An 18,176-nucleotide genomic window follows, 5' to 3' on the forward strand; every position below is an offset into this window, starting at 1 on the left:
AGAAGCGGTTTTTGGGGTTCCGTACCTCAAAAGGAGAAAGGAACCCTTATAGGATCACTTCGTTGTCTGTCTGTCGTGTCTGTCAAGAAACTTATAGGGTTCTACCCGTTGACTTAGAATCATGAAATTTGACAGGTTCGATTTATTGAAACACGGAATGTACCGCACGTGTAAACGCGTACGCCAACTCGAGCGTAAAACACACAGAAAATATGTCCCGGAATAGTCCCGATTTCTGAACGTTGGCAACACTAGTTCGTGTACAAATGAGGCCCGTTTCACGTGCCAAGAGCCGAGATCCTTCGCATTGAATCCGCATCATTGTTGCGCGACTCGGAGCTCGATGAAGCAGAGCTTTCCAATGGAAATCCGGTCGCCCTTTCTTTGGGAGTCGAGACAAAGTTATCTTTGTGATCTTGTTATCTTGCCATGAATGCACGGGAGACGCCACAATAGATTCAACGGTATTAGGGTCCGCGCAAACACAATAACGGATAAAGCTATACTTACGTTAATACCTACTAATATTATAAACACGAATGTTTGTAAGTATGTATGGATGGATGTTTGTTACTCTTTCACGCAAAAACTAATGGACGGATTTGGCTGAAAGGAATGGAGACAGATTATACCGTGGATTACCACATAGGCTATTTTTTATCCCAGAAAATCAATGAGTTCCCACGGGATTTTTAAAAATCTATATCCACGGGGACGAAGTCGCGGGCGTCTGCTAGTAGCACATCATATTCTTTTTTATCCACTATCGTAAATGGGATATAATGACTCCTCGTAAATCCATTATGACGATAAAATCTTTAGTATACACATCAAAATGATGTACCTGCCCTTGACCTATTTCAGCCAGCTCTGCCGCAATGCGAAACCTAACATGATTGATGTCTTTTTGATGGTAAATCGCTGTAAACAACGATGGATATGCAATACTAAAATTTATATCTGCAATACTAAAATATATATCTACCTAGCTGCTGTGATAGCCCAGTGGTTAGAGCGTACGCCTCCTAATCCGAGGTCGGGGGTTCGATCCTTCGCATGGATTTAGTTTTCAAAAATCCCGTGGGAACGTGTGGGAATCACGCCGATACGTTCGCTCCGTTGCCCCGTTTTCTGAATCGAAGGACAAACCAACAAACAAACACACTTTTGAATTTATTAATATTAGTGAAGATCTTCGGATTAACAGAGCAGACAAAAATATTTCATGTATATCTCGATTTACGGAATAGTTACGGACTCTTGCGTAACGTTCAAATTGTTAGAAAGAAGAGAAAGTGATTTATGAATCTATCGATATTACAAACTTCTCAGAATCAAGATGAGTTTGACTTTGATAGGTTAGTAAAGGCTTCATGCGATTCTTTTTAACCCTCGACCAAAAAAAGGGGTGTTGTAAGTTTGACGTGTGTATCTGTCTATGGCATCGTAGCTCCTAAACTAATGAACCTATTTTAATTAAGTTTTTTGTTTGAAAGGTGGCTTGATTGAGTGTTCTTAGCTATAATCCAAGAAAATCTGTTCAGCCGTTTGAAAGTTATCAGCTCTTTTCTAGTTACTGTAACCTTCACTTGTCGGGGGTGTTATAAATTTTTAATTTACACTTGTTATCGAAGTTTTAGCTTTTTTATTCGACGAAACGATGATTAGATGATGACATTGGTCCATGCTAACCTGGATTATTTGTTTTTTGATGTTTCTAAAAAAGTACCCTATGTATGTTCAAGTTTTATACTTAGTGTTTGCTTTAGTCCTAGCATACTTTTTTTAAAACATGAGTTTTAAGTTTTATTCAAATTCTCTCATTTTTTCTACTTATCTACTTACTTCTACTAGCTATAAGTCAATGCTAGTAGCAGTTTTGATCACTTGCTCATGGAACTTACAGAAGTATTGTAAATCAAGTTGCCACTTGGTTTACCCCAATTTAGGAGAATAGGGGTGGCAGTATAACATGCCTACTCAATCCATAACTGTAACAAAAGGGGTGTGCTGCCGGCATGAGTCATTTGACCTTTGATGTCGGCTCCGATTTCAAGTTCCTCACACACTGGCTGAGCGAAACTATCTATAGCTATTTATATCTTGTGTACCGACAGACGTCCACTATTAGATGTAGGTCTCTTGTAAGGACTTCCACACGCCACAGTCTTGCACCGTCTGAATCTAGCGGCTGCCTCGACTCATTTGATTCCGTCTGTCCTAGTGGAAGGTCTTCCCAGCGCTACGCTTTCCGGTGCGAGGTTGCTATTTTAGCACCTAGGAACCCCTACGGAGAGATACAAGGAACCAAAAGCTTAATTTGCTATAATCCGCCAAACCAAAGAAATCTGTATGGTGCAACATGCAGCATGCGACATGCACCGCCCGCCCTCCCACTGATAATGATGCTGCACTGACTGGTGCTGCGTGGTGGTGGTGCATGTGGCTTGCTTAGTGGCTGGCTTTTCCTGCATGTTTATCAGTGGGAGGGCGGGCGGTGCATGTCGCATGCTGCTTGTTGCACCATACAGATTTCTTTAGTTTGGCGGATTATAGCAAATTAAGCTTTTGGTTCCTTGTATGTCATGGACTTCCGCAAAATAACGCCTGCTTCTAAACTACCTTTAGAGAGAGTTAGGTATGCTCGTAGTTTCTGTAAGTGAACACATAAAACCTGAGGAGATCCGTAGAGTAGCCAGTCGACATAGCCCAATGAGTAACAAAGCTGAAGTGAAATGAAAATCAGTGGAGAATATAGGTATAAAGGTGTGTCCGAATTTCTTACTCATAATATTGTGTGGCTTCTATATTTTAGTAGAACATGGTATAGCATTGAGTGTGCGTTAAGCCTTAACCTTACCCGCCTTTGACCTATTAATTTTCGTTTTGCACGAAAAGGCATTTCGTAACCTTTCCATCATACAAATAGCTTTATAATTTGGGTATGTTAAGTACATAGTGTAGTTATCTAACCAACTTTCCTTTCTATGTAGGTTTCTCCAAATATTCAACCAGTACATTTAAGTACTGGTAGTTTGGGCATGACGTAGTTGAGGAGATGCGTAGGAGAACCAGAGTAACCAACATATTTAGTTCGGCGGGTTGCGAAGCTGAAATGGCAATGGGCAGGGCATGGCTCCTTTGCTGTGCTGGAATGGCGGCCTTTCACTAAGCTTCACACAGAAACTGCTAGGTAAACGCGTCCCATCTTAGACCACATCATCACTTTCCATCAGGTGTGATTGTGGTCAAGCGCTTACCTATAGTAAATAAAAAAAAAAAAGAAAGCGTAGCGTTGAAAGACCCCTTCACTAGGTAGACGGACGACATCAAGTGAGTCAGAGAGCTGCTGGATAGCGGCGGCGGCGGCGCGGGAAGACCATGGCGCGGCGTCTGAAACTCCCTACAAGAAACCTAATATGTCCAACAGTTAACGTCTCTCGGTTGATGATGATGATGAAGCAGGTAGTAAAAATAACTAGATAGGTAACTTTCCCTCATCTATACTAATATTATAAAGAGGTACTTAATACAGAGGTAAAGTTTGTAAGTTTGTTTGTAGGAAGTAATGTCTGGAACTACTGAACAGATTTGAAAATTCCTGTAGAGAGCTACATTGCTCATGAGTGACATAGGCCGTATTTTATTTTCAAAAAAATTAGAGATCCCTACGGAAATTGTAATAAGCTACTCGTGAGTAGCCGGGGCGGGTCGCTTGTCTATTATAAAATACTGCTGGTAATTTTATATCGAACCACATTGCGGTCAATCCAAAGATCAGGTGTCCCGTACGATAACACAATTCTTATTGCAATATAAATAAGGCATAAAATCCCTTATCATTTGAGGCAGTGATTTCACCGGCTTCTGGGGTCAGATATCGGTGTGACCTTGGTTTGGTTTTATTTCTAGATTTTATATTTCATTGTTAGGCAATCTATGTGTTAATGTTAAACTCGGTAAAAGTGACTATGATTTTGTAAACTGTAGTTTACCTAATCAGTTCATATTTGAAACACCTAGCTGGTACTTATGTAATACTTACTCATAATTCTAGGCAACATCTAAATATATGCATACTTACAAGTGTAAATTAAAAATTTATAACACCCCCGACAAGTGAAGGTTACAGTAACTAGAAAAGAGCTGATAACTTTCAAACGGCTGAACCGATTTTCTTGGATTATAGCTAAGAACACTCTCGATCAAGCCACCTTTCAAACAAAAAAAAACAAAATTGAAATCGGTTCTTTAGTTTAGGAGCTACGATGCCACAGACAGATACACAGATACACACGTCAAACTTATAACACCCCTCTTTTTGGGTCGGGGGTTAAACAGAAAAAGCTGACTGATTGATCTATCAACGCCCAGCTCAAACTACTGGACGGATTAGGCTGAAAGGCATGTCGCTATTATGACGTAGACATTCGCTAAGAAAGGATTTTTGAAAATTTAAGACCCATTGGAAGAATGGAGCTTGCTTGGTGGGTTTTTGATGATGAGTGATGCAGATCTTGAAATACATACGGTTCGAAAACACCTGTGACAATACCTAGAAAGATGTGGGAGGTACTAGATCAAAAAATTCTTGGACACATATTAGTGAACTAGCTCTCGTAAATGTTGTCATGAATTTTTTCACAATTAAATGTGAAATGATTCACTACGCGTCCGGCCGCGGACAGACGGACGGGTTTCACTCACGCGCTTTCGACTTTCCTGCTCTTTACACATGCGTGCCGTGGCCGACGGGCCCAGATTCTATTTCAGGGCAAAGTTATTCTAAACGTACCTCCACGGCTGTCACACCAGACCTGCTGGCAAGTGATGATACAGCCTAAGATGCAGCGCGCTTGCCTAAAAGATGCCTATTCCCTATTGGCTTGAAGGTGCCTATATTGGAGATGGAGGGAAAATAAGAGCATAAGAGGTTCGAATTAGAAACAATGAAGCAAATCCTAAATCGCTTCATATGCGTCCATGGGATATCGTCTACATAAGGGTGTAGACCTTGACAATGCTTTACAGTACGATAAAAGAAAGGTGAAGGAGGAATCAGGTCGAAAAATTGTTGAGCATAGGTACTGTCCGAAATAGGTATATCCTGTAAAATACGGATAGACGGGCACCTTTGCGCCGATGTTTTTTTTTAAATATATAAAAATAACGAGGAAACAAGCAGGTGGGTACCTGATGTTAAGTGATTACCGCCGCCCATGAACATTTGCAGAACCATGGAACCGCAATTGCGTTGCCGGCCTTTTAAGAATTTGTTGATCAACCCCTTGAATAACCCCATGTTCAAATCTAGTGGGAACGCCACCGAAGGACGTTGACTATTGGATCTACAGTTTGGCACAACGGGCGGTCGAAGTGCACCAGGCACACAAATGGCTTGCTCAAAACTTTGAATCTTGGAACTGTCCAGACATTCCAACAAAGGCTGTCCCTTTCCTATTTGTACAGCATGTTATACTGCAGTTAGCGGCATTACCTTTTATTTGTTCCACACAATGCTACCTAGGCATTGAAATGAAGCTGAGGCGATAGTGGAAAGGTAAAGGAGGAACCAGGTTGAGAAGTTTTCACACTATGCGAAATATATCCTTTTAGATTCTAGAATAACGATAGATATATGCAATTTTGCGCAGAGATATATACCAAACTTTGAAGCTTAGAATTGAGCAGACATTCCGACAAAGGGCTGTCCCTTTCCTATTTGTACAGCACATTATACCGCAGTTAGCGGCATTACCTTCCATTTGTTCCACACAATGCTACCTATTCATTGAAATGAAGCTCGCGTACGTGATTGTATTGCCAAGTGCTGCCGTATACGACACCGGTAGCGGGACGTGGAATACATGCGCGATTTACTTGATATTTAATCAATGCACCAATTGATTAATATGATCTATTAGATGTTACTTGCTTGGCGCGTTATTATAGTGAGTCGAGGCACTTAAGACACTGTTAAAACGAAACAGCGTTATACCGTTGGCATAAATCTGTCTCGTTTTAACTGAAACTTATGTATGAGCAAAATCAAAGTGTGCTCTATAGATTTCAACCTTACAACTTGGAAGGCTGGAGTTACAGAGTACAGTTATTTAGTGACCCATTGCGTGTTATGCTTCTGGATTGTCTGTTGAACACCGCCGATGGGAGTTGATTTCATAGTTTGCATGTGCGTGGAAATAAGGATCTGGCACAAAGGATGTGCACCCGGCACACCCAGGTGATGAAGATGAAATTGCTTGTGGTGGCGTGTGGTGCGGTTGTAGAAGAAGGAGAGTGGATTGAGGTCAACAGGTCTTCAGAGCATTTCCCGTTATAAAGGCCTCCTCATCATCATGCCGAAAGAATTCAAAGAGTACGACACATGATTACACATTGTGATTATGCATGACGCAATGTAGCTCTCGTTAATCGGCGCCACTTACACTAATTGTCCTCAATTGTAATGCTTAGATAAGCAGGCCCTTTGTCAGTGGGTATTCATCATCATCATCATCATTAACAACTCCCACACGCCACGGTCTTGCGCCGCCGCCTGAATACAGCGGTTAGCTGCGACTCGTTTGATGTCGTCTGTCCATCAGCAACCTTTTTTTTATTCAGATACAGGTAAGCCCTTGACTGCTGTCTCACCTGGTGGTAAGTGATGATACTGTCTAAGATAGAAGCGGGCTAACCTGGAAGGGGAATGGCGCAGTGGTAAGTGCTGTGGGTCCCGAGTTCGATTCCCAGCAGGGCTTGTAATCTTATAATTTCTAGATCACTGACCTGGTCTGGTGGGAGGCTTCGGCCGCGGCTAGTTACCAACCTACCTGCAAAGCCGTGCCGCCAAGCGATTTAGCGTTCCGGTATGATGCCGCGTAGAAACCAAAGCAGTATGGGTGTAATAAAAACTGCCATACCACTTCCAGGTTAGACTGTATCATCATCACTTATCATCTGGTGAAATTGCAGTCAAGGGCTAACTTGTATCTGCATAAAAAACTAGTAGGTGGACATCAGCTGTACCAGTAAGCTAGCACTGATTTAGACTGTGAAAATTGCTATAACAAGAAAACAGATGAAATTAACTGCTTTAGCAAACAAAGTTCAAAATTAGCCCACTTGAAGGCAAACACTAGATCAACTAGGTCGGGTCAGGTTAATTTAATTAACAGAGATTTTTGCAAACTTTCATTCCCTGTTCCAGTTGCTTTTGATTAACATCTGACTAATTAAGCACTTTAAGCACTTTCTATTTTAGTCCTCGAATGATGGAAAGACTAAGGTTTTCTTATCTATAGTATGCGACAGGTCCACCCCCCGCGCTGCGTGCGGGGTGTCCCCCCGCCTCATACCCCGATTGCCATCTCGACCTGTCATACACTGTAGGTAGTTTCATTACTACTGAAATGGACTAAATGGAATAAATGTGTCATTTTGGTTATAAACCTCTAAATATTGACTGACTGATTGATCTATCAACACACAGCTCAAGCTACTGCAAGCATCAGGCTAAAATGTGGCATGCAAATAGCTATCATGACTTCCGCTAAGAAGGTATTTTTGAAAATTGAACCCCTAAGGGGGTAAAATAAGGGGTTTGAAATGTAGTCCACGCAGACGAAGTCGCGGGCGTAAGACTAATCTAGTGTATGCATAAGCAGTGATAGCTTAGTGATTAAAACGTCTGGCTCCTATTCAGAGATCCCGGGGAGAGTGCTCTCTCCATAATGTTCTCAAAGATGTGAGAAGTCTATAAATCCGCACTGGTCAGGCATGGCAAACCCTTCTCATTCTGAGAGGAAAACTGTGTGGTAGGTACGTCAGTAATGGGCCGGTGATGGATTGATCATTAGGATGATGATGATAACGTAACTAGGATTCTCCAACTAATCTAGCAGAATTTACAAAGTACATAATATAACGTGAGGTCATTATAAATCTAATGATACACGTAAACATGTTGATATACGTACCTATTATTGAATAAATTAACAAGAAGTAGTTTATAACTAAGACGTAATTAGCTTAGGTAGGTACCTACCAGAGATGCACATGATATAATTTATTTTTACACCTACCTTCAACGCTGGGGGTAATTTTAACCACGCCTATGCAGATAATCCATCACGCACAGTCACAAACACAAACAAAACGACAGTAAAACACTATTTAGCACAAAATTAAATCTTAATTTTCGACTTACAACACGAAAATTAAAAAATTGTAACCAATCGCAAAAGGCATTTGAGTTCAAGTCACAAATTCGCGGAAAAGAGCAGGAAATCGAAAGAAATCGTTGCGAAAACAACGAAAAGGTTTGCTGCACTTTTAAACAGGACGTACAAAGCAAAACAAGGCGTATTTCACAATCACAAATCGATGAAAACGTTTTTTGTAAACTATACACAAAAGTCGCTAAATATTAAATAAAAACTATTCTCTTAGAAATGGCACACGCACTTTTAGTCACCGACGACCCTACATAGTGCCTCTAAAAACAATTATTGCCTTTAATTAATTTGTTGTTATTATTGATGATTACAGGAGGTCTGGGATCCTCTCGCGAGCATTCGCGAGTCAACAACCGTTTGACAACTGCCTCCTCGAAACTTGTGTCATGAACGCGACGCCATTTTCAAATAATGTTGCTATTTATTTATACAAAATTTCCCCTATTTCACTGTAATAAAAAAATGTTCATAATCATAAAACTCAATTTCATATTCAATGATGCCTAAACATATCAATTAAATGTATTACCTAGTAATTATAGTTTAATTTAATAATAAAAACACAAACACGATGTAACGTAAAATTAAGATTATTTGAATACTGCCGGCGTCATCTATTGTTGAGCAGTTTGCATTTTATTACGCAGTTTCACACTTGTTCCCACTAGATGGCTCTTTTCGTGTTTAGAAATGTACGTGCAGATGGCACTGTATATTTCATTTCATCACGTAGTTTAAGTATTGATCGGTAGATGGCAATGTTAGTCTTTCAAGCACAAAATATTTTGTGTAAATTTTTTAAAACTTTAATTAAAATTTAATTACTAATATAATTATTATATTCTGTGGTTATAAGGCTGATCGTACAATAAAATGACAGTAGAATACTTACTTGCTTCGCAAATGTAACGGAATGGTAAAGAATGAAAATGCCAATAATTTAATTTTTTTTTTATTCAGATTTTTTTGGGATCATTTAATCACTATTTGATTATGTGATATGATCCATGATCCATAATATCCTAACAAAACTACGCTCTATCTTAATACAATTAAATTCTATGTTTTAATGAGAATTTAATGAAATAATTTATGCAAAAACCTTTGATAAGACATATAGAAAAACCGCTGGGCACCTAGGCAATAAACATAAATTAATAAAACAATAGGATAATGAGGTTAAAATGAGTTTATTAGTTGATAGACCTACATATTTTATTAAGTAGGTATAAGTTAATATAATTTAATTCAAGCGTATAATATTTTCTAAACAACAACAGAATTAAATTAAGTGAGAGTCGTACTCCCAACTGAAGGGTTCCGTACCATCGTACAAGAAATACCTACATACTTAGGTAACACATTTTTTTTTGTGACGTAACCATAAATTCATGGTTTTTGTTTTGGATCTTTCCACTTGTGCCATCAGACATTGCGATTTGTGACGTTTGTCTTTCATAGGTTTAGGTCAACAGGAGGTACTGACTATTAGGTTTTGATTCCCTTGACGGGTCTTGACAGACACGACAGACAGACATCCATAAAGGGTCTATTTCTCTTATGAGATAGGGAACCCTAAAAACAATTTACCTATTTTAAAATCACTAGACTACAAGACTAGAGCATGACTAGATAATAATTGATAATAATAAATACCCTCTGCAGTCAGTTAGTTATTAAATATTAAATTATATACATAAGTAAAAGGCTTTCGAGGTGGTCAACTTAACGTCAAGCACGTAGTTTTGTTTTGCTTGATCAAGCTGCTTGGCGGTCGCATCAAACAGCTTCATCAGCAAACGACACTTTTCTCATATCTCGATCGTCGCGTCAAGCAAAAACATAAAATCGTATCAACCACGCGTCAAGCACGTACCTAATTGCTTGACTCAAGCATCAAGCCAACTTTGTAAACGAAACGGTCAAAATGCTAGCAAAAAATCTATTGCTTGACCGTCTCGGAAGCCCGTAAATATACACGATGATAAATTTAACATGAAATATATTTTAAGTATATTTAAATAGGTACCTATTGGATATAAAATTTAGTTACTAACATAGGTTAAGATGTTTACTAACATAATATTGTGGGCCTTTGTTGCTTAAATAAATAAAGATATTATTATTATTATTATTAATTAAGTAGGTAACTAAGAAGTTCTGTGGTTAAAAAGTACCTATTTACTGACTAGAACCTTACACTCAAATTAAATAATATTGGAGATCTCATGGTATTATACGTACCTACAAATATATTTTAATATAATAAATAAGTATACCATAAATCGTGAAAAAAAAATTGTTAATTAAAGTAATGGGTCGATAATACCTGCAGATGGTCAATGGATCGCTGATAGATGCAATTACCTTCCACCTTAGAACTTAATAAAATCATCAAGTTTGAATGAACCTAGGTATGGACGGTATGGCTGCGCATGCCATTCCGTAAATAACAATTTTTCTGCGGGATTTTTAATATGAAGGAACCTATTTTATTTATAAAAGTAATTATACAGGACGCGACAGGTTGTAATTTCAATCGCGGAGGTAACTCCCGCACCCCCTACCTCATACCCCGATTGCCAACTCAACCTGTCGTGTGATATAGGTGGGTAAGTACTAAGTATATAAATGTATTAGATGAAATAGATTTGTAAGTATAATTTAAATAATCTCCAAAGCCATGAGCTTAGAATACTTAGTGTTCTCGTCGACTCCAGGAAAGCTGAAGCCTCGCTTGGCCAGCTCCTCGTAGGATATCTGGAACAGGTCCTGGAAGCCTGCCTTCCGTGCTACTGCCTGGGACGCTGCTGCCGTGAACACTGTGGCCGTCACTTTCACGCCGAGAGCTTTGCACAGCGGTATACTAGAAAACCCAGAAACTTACACTGGAATTCATAGAGGTGAATATTATCCTTTTTTATGCTTCGGCTCCACGCTCCGTCTTGCCTGCGCAGTTTGCCATCCACAAGCACCAAACTGGCGTGTGCAGGTAAAGCGCCGGCCCACAGGTCGCGTATGCGTCGCGTAAGCGTAACGTAGCGCGTAGCATTGCGTTGTAATGTATGGAACTGTATGAGACACCGCTTGCGTGGCGTGAACGTTCGCGTAGTCGTAATGCGTGCAGTTATGTCTACGGATTCACGCGCGTCACTACGCACGTGTCACGTATACGTGCTTGGTGTGCAGGTAAGACAGAGCGTGTAGCCAGAGCCTTAAGGGGGCCATTCAAACGACATGTACCATATAATTGTTCAACCTGTAATAATGTCTAAAAAATGTCTTTCTTGAATGAAAGCATGCTTCAAATGTGCTCATAAAATTATAATTTATATTTATTTAACAAATAAAATTATCTAAATTACAAGTAGATAGGTAGGTACATAAAAACAAATTATTAAAACACTAAAATAGTTTTAGCAACTTTGACATAAATTACAATTTTATTTGAATAAAATTGTAATTTATGTCAAAGTTGCTGTTCTGGATTGATGAATTTGATTTCTCATTCTTTTCCGGTTTTTATTTTATTCCAATTCAAAAACGTTTCAAAATTCGTTGGCTCCTTAGAAATTATTTTTATCAGTTTTATCCAGCCTGTGTCGTTGTTTACAATCAACCTTAACATTTTTTTTCTCTGGTATCACATTTCTCTTTATATGATAAATCGGCTGAGCGCATCCATAGTCCAGTTCATCGTAGTACAAGTGTTTATTTCTGTTCGCCGGATTTGGGTAGTACGCTGCATGAAGAACATTGTCTACTTCATACACTTTAACATCTATTGTGTGTTGGAACAATGCGCCGCTCATCAACATTCTCTCAATAACTACACAACTAACATGAGTTATAGTATTCCCCCATATATTCAAGAAGCGCATAAAGTAATATTTCTTCAACGTATTCAAGAGATCTAAAATACCATCATCAGTTATTTTATTATAACCTACGTCCAAAGCTCGAATTTTCGAATACGGAAGTCCAAAACTTAACGCTCTCGCTCCCGTATCTTTTATACCATTTCCTGCTACATTCAAAAAAATTAATGGAGGTTTTTCGGCCAAATATTTGCCAAGTAATTGAGCGCCGTATTCACCGATTCTGTTGTAACCTAGGTCCAAATATAGCAAAGTATCGTTCCTTCGAAGACCTCTGACAAAATATTCCACATCATGACCTATAAATTGATTTTTCTGCAAATGAAGCTCGATTATTGTAGAATTCCTTTCGATTAAAAATTCTATGTGATACGCTAACCATTTAGTTTCGTATGAGTAGCGATTAAATAAAGGTATTATTCGGCTTAGGTCTAACACTTTTAAAGTGTCATTGCCTTCATTATCACATCGCAAAGCTGCTACAATATGCGTTACACCTGTTAAAGTCAGATTAGTTTCACCGATATCACAATATTGAAGAGTGTCATTCTTTTTTAAGAAGTCTGCAAAATATTCAGCTCCGTTTACTCCAAAGTCGTTACCATTCAATCTCAGATATTTTAGCTTTAAAAACTGCGCGTATTTTGCTAAATTCAAAACTGATGCTTCCGTTAAGTTATTGTTCATTATATTTAAGTTTATCACACTCGATCGACCTTTTACAAGAATCTCTTTCAATAGTTTGAAGAATCCTACATCCGTTATGTTGTTGTAGCTGAGGTCTAGCCTGGTGATTCTTTTCGGTTCTTCTTTTAAATACAAACATATTGCTCTTATATCTGCATCTGTAATACGTCGTTTGTATCTATCGAATATATCTTTGCCTCTTAAAACCAAATAGCCCGTTCCATCTGAATTTCTTTCCGTAAATAAGTTTAAGCGGATTTTATTCAGTTCAGTATCGTCCAAAGGTTTAGGTTGTCCTGTAATTTGTTTGAGAATAGCAACTGTATTACAAATACATTTCTTTTTGCGTGGTGATTTCTTCATTTTTATCTCTACTTTGTTAGTTTTCTTTTATATATATTTATAATTTTTGTAAATAATATTTTTGATAAATTTAATTGCTACGATTGCTACTTGAATTGTTATTGTATTTTATGTCAGCGGAATTATGACAATCCATTCTTGCCATGGAGATTCCACGATTCTTGCCATCTCGTTCATTATCTCGTCAAATCTCATCATGTTAATCATATAGTTTTCAAAAAGGTTTTAGGTAGCTATTCGAGAACGAATTTTTATAGCAAGTACAGAAACAGATTATTGAAAAATTCTTGAGCTCAGCATTCCTCGGCGTTCTTATTTTTCACTAAATCATAACTTAATCTTAACTTACCCGCCTATTAATAAACCTTAGGAATATTAGAAGATCTTTGCATTTAAATGCTATATTGGAATTATATCGGAACTCAAGCTGCTCGTATTAGGATCGCTCGGGATCGAATTATTGGCGACGCCGCGGAATGCGGACCGCAAGGAATTCTGCAATAAACTCATTCAATTCCAACTTTCTCGCCTTCAGGAATTTAGAATAGGATAGGTAGGTACTTCAACAGAAAATAGTTAACGTTATTTAAGTTTTCAGGTAAATATTTTAGCAAATACGTAATTTATATGTTTTCAGTAAAACAAATCAATGAATGCGATGTAGTGAACACGAGAATGATTACCAAACCAAATATAGATTTCTTGGAATAAGTACTTACATTAACTTTAACTACTTACACTTTATATTTTAAGCCTTTTTCATCGCAGAAAAATTTAGCTCAGGAAAACAACCAATAATAATTTATGTGAATAAAATTAGTGCAAACACCTATGCCTATTTTTACATGGTATCCATGGTCGACATTCGCTTATGGCGAGCCTTGTACTCTTACTATAACAAGATGTGGGCACCGATGGTTCTAAACACTAAAATTATCTAAGGTGTCCTAACTCCTGGTCAGCAGGACCAGTCTTACCGAGCCAGAAGTATCTCCTTCCCAACCCCGCAGCCTCGCCACTGTGGCGCCACCACCAGCCCGTACGCAGTGAGGTACTGCTCCACACCAAATTTCTCGAAAATGTCCACACTCCTACCCACCAGGTCCACTGCACCGAAAAGCTTAGCCCAGATTCTGTCATCCGTCTGGTGGAAAAAACATGATTGGATGTACGAACGAATCATGTACGTTTAATTTTAACTGATTTCGCAACAGGGGAGCTTGTCATATTAAGATTTTAGAGGTAATATACCTCTATATAGTACATTGATTTTTATATCTGGTAAATATTTAAAGTCTAAATTTTTCAGTAATATAATATTTTTGTATATAATATACTTATTGGTCACTAGAGATTTTTCTCCAAAAATTTGCTGTGACAAAATTCTTGTCCCTGATAAAAAGGTTTCCTTCTTCTTGCGTCTATACTACTCAGTAATTAACACTAAGGATCTTACTACTTACTAGATCCCAGCTTGACGATGTAAAAGCTTCAGTTACCTGAAATTCCTCTTCTTTATCACTTTTAGAACACACGGTGAGAACGTTAACTCCTATTATGTCCGTCGGTTCATCTCTATCCTCCACACAGACCACGGATATTCGGTCTTTGATGGTGTTCCTCCACAACTTCTCCAACTCGGCGAGAGCTCCTGGATGCTTGTTGATTTCTACAATAAAATACATTTTGGTAGTTATATCACACAATTAAGCAGCTACTTAGATATTTTCAGAATAAAAATGAGAAAATTTGGCATACCAGAAACTTTACATTAAGAGTCTGCGGATGCAAATTTCAACCCTTCCGGATCTTTTGCATCTACTTTTAGGTACCTACCTAGATATATTTTGAAAAATGCTAAGAAAGCCTAAGAATCCGAGACCAGACCAAAGGTCGTGAACAATGGATTAGGGTCAAAAGTGTTGTTGAATCCAGTCCTCTCTCTCATGCATGCTCAGTCGACTATGTGAACCACCACGATATTTTAAACCAAACTTCGAAAGCGACATAAAGAACACAAACACACAAGTATAAAGACAAAGAGCTAATATAGAAATCTGTGCAGTTTTTCTGAGATTTTGAGCACAATGGATAAGAACATTCGACTGACATTGGCTAATCTAAGTAAAGCCAGATGAGAGAGAAAAAAAAAAGAATATTCGAAATCTGAATTCTACATACCAATGTACTTGCAAGGCGGCTCGTCAGCAGTGAAGTACTTGAGGAGCAGCTGCACGGCCGGCTCGAGCTGGTCGTCCGTCATGTCCTGCACCCTGAGCGCGGCGCCGCGCGCGGTGAAGCGGCGCCAGACCGTGGGCAGAGGAATCGAGGATGGACGTGTGTACACCATCTAGAGATCCATTTTCTATTCATTTCACCGCTAGATCTTGGTGTCTATGGAGCATCCTAAGCACACTCTTGGAAGAGGTATCACACTAATATTATAAAGGTGAAAATATGTATGTGTGTGTGTGTGTATATTTATTACTCCTTCACGCAAAAACTACTGGACGGATTGGGCTGAAATTTAGAATGGAGATAGATTATACCCTGGATTAGCACATAGGCTACTTTTTGTCCCGGAAAATCAAAGAGTTCCCACGGGAATTTTAAAAAACCTACATCCACGCGAACGAAGTCGCGGGCATCAGCTAGTGATCTATAAAGGGTTTCATCTACCGTAATCAGATTCTGTACCGTATCATATTATCATCATGTTATAACACTACTAGAAACGATAGATTCTATTAAACTTATAAGTATAAGAAGTTCTTACGGCTATACTCATGTATTTAGTCGATGTAAGCTTCTGGATGGGTTCGAAACTGACTATAGTTTCGAACCCATCAAGAGTCCTTTTTCACAGAGACTATTATTGAGTGGTTGTCTATTAAACTTTACACACCTTCGAGAACATTATGAAGAACTCTCGTGAATGCATTTTTCCTCACGATCTTTTTCTTCGCCGGTAAAGCAAGTGACAATATACTTTAAAACGCCCACTAAAAGTTAGAGGTGCGACGAGCCGTGGATCGAACCTCTGACTTATCGAAAAAAAGGCCTACGTTTTAACCAGTAGGCTTCACTCATAACTTGATAGGCTATCATCTAAGATTTCCCCCTCGTCCACAAAATAAAGTTAGACTCTAGACTAAACTATAAAAGCTTAGGTAATTACTGAACTTTTAGGAGAAAGTCTTTTACACGTAAACAAAGTCACTGAAGTATCACTAACATAATAGACTTACCGTAAGAAGTGCTAGGAGTTAGGGGTTGATAAAATTCGCAAACTGCCGCCGATGTGGCTCCAACACGACGACTGAGCAGAATTGAGAGCTAAGGGTGAGTTTAAGTTGAGGGCACACTCAGTGAAGTACTTACCTATTAAGAAATTCCTGTTCTAGTAGATTTTTTCAACTAAACGTGAAACTTGTAAGTAGTCTCTTCTCTCATATTGGTTCCTAAGACCTCCCTTCGGGGCAAAGGGTAGAACTGTCTCTCTTTCGCGACCTATCGACTCCTGTTACGCCAATCATATCTGCGTTTTTGCGTCTAATCCCCCCATCCCAGGATTATTTTGGCCCTGTTTAGCGTCTTCCATGTGGATTCCAGTCTTGAGTCTGTTTGTAATCTTCAACTTTTCGCGAGGAGTGGCCAGTGGCCAATGCTCTTTTTCTTCCCTCGCCATATTTGAAATTAGATCTGACAGGACAGTCTGTAAAAATCCAGATCAAGTACTTAGTTGTTTTGAATCGTCACATTATTGTTTGGTTTGAATCGTCAATCGTCTGAATCGTCGTATAATACATATAATATAGTCAATTGCACGTCGTCGTTTTCTTTCTGAGCGCGAACTCGTCAAACAAACTGCTGTGCAGTTTGGCAAGACATATAAATACCTAAACTCAAATTTATTTGTTTATGTATTACTTACTTGTGTAAATAATTAATAAACAAATTTTAAAAAGCTTATAAAGAATTCTATCTCCAGAAGATGCTTTGTTTATCACTTGAACCCAATATTAAACTGCTAAGCCAAACACTGTTCGAAATTTAAATTTAACGGTTTTTTTATTCGAAAATATTTGAACTAGGTGTGCCCGCAACCTAGAATGATACCGTCATAAGCTAATCTAAAGCCGCTAAACGGAATCTAGTCCCAATTTAATCTCTGCGTTATATCGTTAGGTCGTGGGGTGTCGTGTCGTAATCGTAAGATGACTCGCGTCCACTCGGTAATTGAACTTTCAACAAAAACATGTGAACTCTACTAATAAAATAGAAGAGTTCATGGAACTCTATATGTATATAGAAGCAGGCGTTACTTTGCAGAAGTTCACGATATACAAGGAACCAAAAAATTTTTCGTATAAAATGTAGCGTATGTCACCCGGATCTTTACAACGAATCAATTGACACCTCATTCATCAAAATCGGCCCAGCAATTTAGTCGCTACGGTGGAACACACAGAATCTGGATACAAACATGCATACATTATATATACATACTTACATACATACATAGACTACTAAAATCATAACCCTTCCTTTGGACTTCGTCTGTATTGGTGTTAGCTGGCGGGCGTGCTCTGCCTTTTTGGAGGGTTTTTTTTTTGTTGAAACTGACTGGAAAGCGCTCTAAGGGGGTGCCGTGCGTGTGTCGGCGAGCGCCGGCACAGACGGGGTCCATACTTGTTGTTACAAATAACTACAAACTTGACATTGGCTAATCTTTGTAAAGCCAGACGAGAGAAAAAAAAACCCTTCCTTTTGGGTTTGCCGCAGTCGGGAAAAAATACATGATTAAATGATGTCTGATGATAAGCAATTTGTTTTGGACAACAGGAAAAGTTAAACGCGCCGGGTTCAGGTGATCAGAGATCACTTGATCACAAAGTGCGTTGTACAGGTGCATGTTGCGAGCGTAGGGTAAATGCTCCTATAACTGGACCAGCGATGTACTTCCTTGTTTCATGTCTCATCAAGCTTTTCGAATGGTGTTGCATTAACA

The 18,176-nt window shown here is 38.7% G+C and overlaps 5 protein-coding genes across 5 annotated transcripts in view; 2 read left to right on the forward strand and 3 right to left on the reverse strand.

The window, feature by feature from the left end:
• LOC123871226 (GTPase-activating protein CdGAPr) overlaps window positions 1–8,613 on the reverse strand; it is a 76,661-nt gene extending 68,048 nt beyond the window's left edge. Inside the window, exon 1 of the mRNA XM_045914899.1 lies at window positions 8,085–8,613. The gene's annotated coding sequence lies outside the window, so the exon portion shown is untranslated. The remainder of the gene's footprint in view (window positions 1–8,084) is intronic.
• The window catches only part of LOC123871244 (uncharacterized protein C1orf198 homolog), a 504,106-nt gene that overhangs the window by 184,251 nt on the left and 301,679 nt on the right, over window positions 1–18,176 (forward strand). The gene's annotated exons all lie outside the window — the stretch shown is intronic.
• On the reverse strand, window positions 10,819–16,518 carry LOC123871247. Its single transcript, XM_045914941.1, has 5 exons — window positions 16,414–16,518; window positions 15,347–15,515; window positions 14,665–14,834; window positions 14,143–14,309; window positions 10,819–11,103 (listed from the first exon to the last, which is right to left on the reverse strand). The coding sequence occupies exons 2-5, from the start codon at window positions 15,513–15,515 to the stop codon at window positions 10,902–10,904; spliced, it is 708 nt and encodes a 235-aa protein (XP_045770897.1). The 5' UTR covers window positions 16,414–16,518; the 3' UTR covers window positions 10,819–10,901.
• Window positions 11,790–18,176, forward strand: part of LOC123871250 (26S proteasome complex subunit SEM1-like) — a 29,657-nt gene continuing 23,270 nt past the window's right edge. Inside the window, exons 1-2 of the mRNA XM_045914949.1 lie at window positions 11,790–11,794; window positions 13,120–13,124. The gene's annotated coding sequence lies outside the window, so the exon portion shown is untranslated. The remainder of the gene's footprint in view (window positions 11,795–13,119; window positions 13,125–18,176) is intronic.
• LOC123871240 (leucine-rich repeat-containing protein 34-like) lies at window positions 11,802–13,278 on the reverse strand. Its single transcript, XM_045914931.1, has one exon. The coding sequence runs from the start codon at window positions 13,163–13,165 to the stop codon at window positions 11,804–11,806; it is 1,362 nt and encodes a 453-aa protein (XP_045770887.1). The 5' UTR covers window positions 13,166–13,278; the 3' UTR covers window positions 11,802–11,803.

This window comes from Maniola jurtina, chromosome 13, assembly GCF_905333055.1.
Source record: "Maniola jurtina chromosome 13, ilManJurt1.1, whole genome shotgun sequence".
Taxonomy (NCBI): Eukaryota; Metazoa; Arthropoda; class Insecta; order Lepidoptera; family Nymphalidae; genus Maniola; species Maniola jurtina.

Coding starts and splice junctions, on each gene's coding strand:
- LOC123871240 (XM_045914931.1), bottom strand. CDS start 13,165: ATGAAGAAATCACCACGCAAAAAGAAATGTATTTGTAATACAGTTGCT.
- LOC123871247 (XM_045914941.1), bottom strand. CDS start 15,515: ATGGTGTACACACGTCCATCCTCGATTCCTCTGCCCACGGTCTGGCGC. Junction 14,835..15,346: donor GCCGCCTTGCAAGTACATTG/GTATGTAGAATT, acceptor ATTTTATTGTAG/AAATCAACAAGCATCCAGGA. Junction 14,310..14,664: donor ATAAAGAAGAGGAATTTCAG/GTAACTGAAGCT, acceptor TTTTTCCACCAG/ACGGATGACAGAATCTGGGC.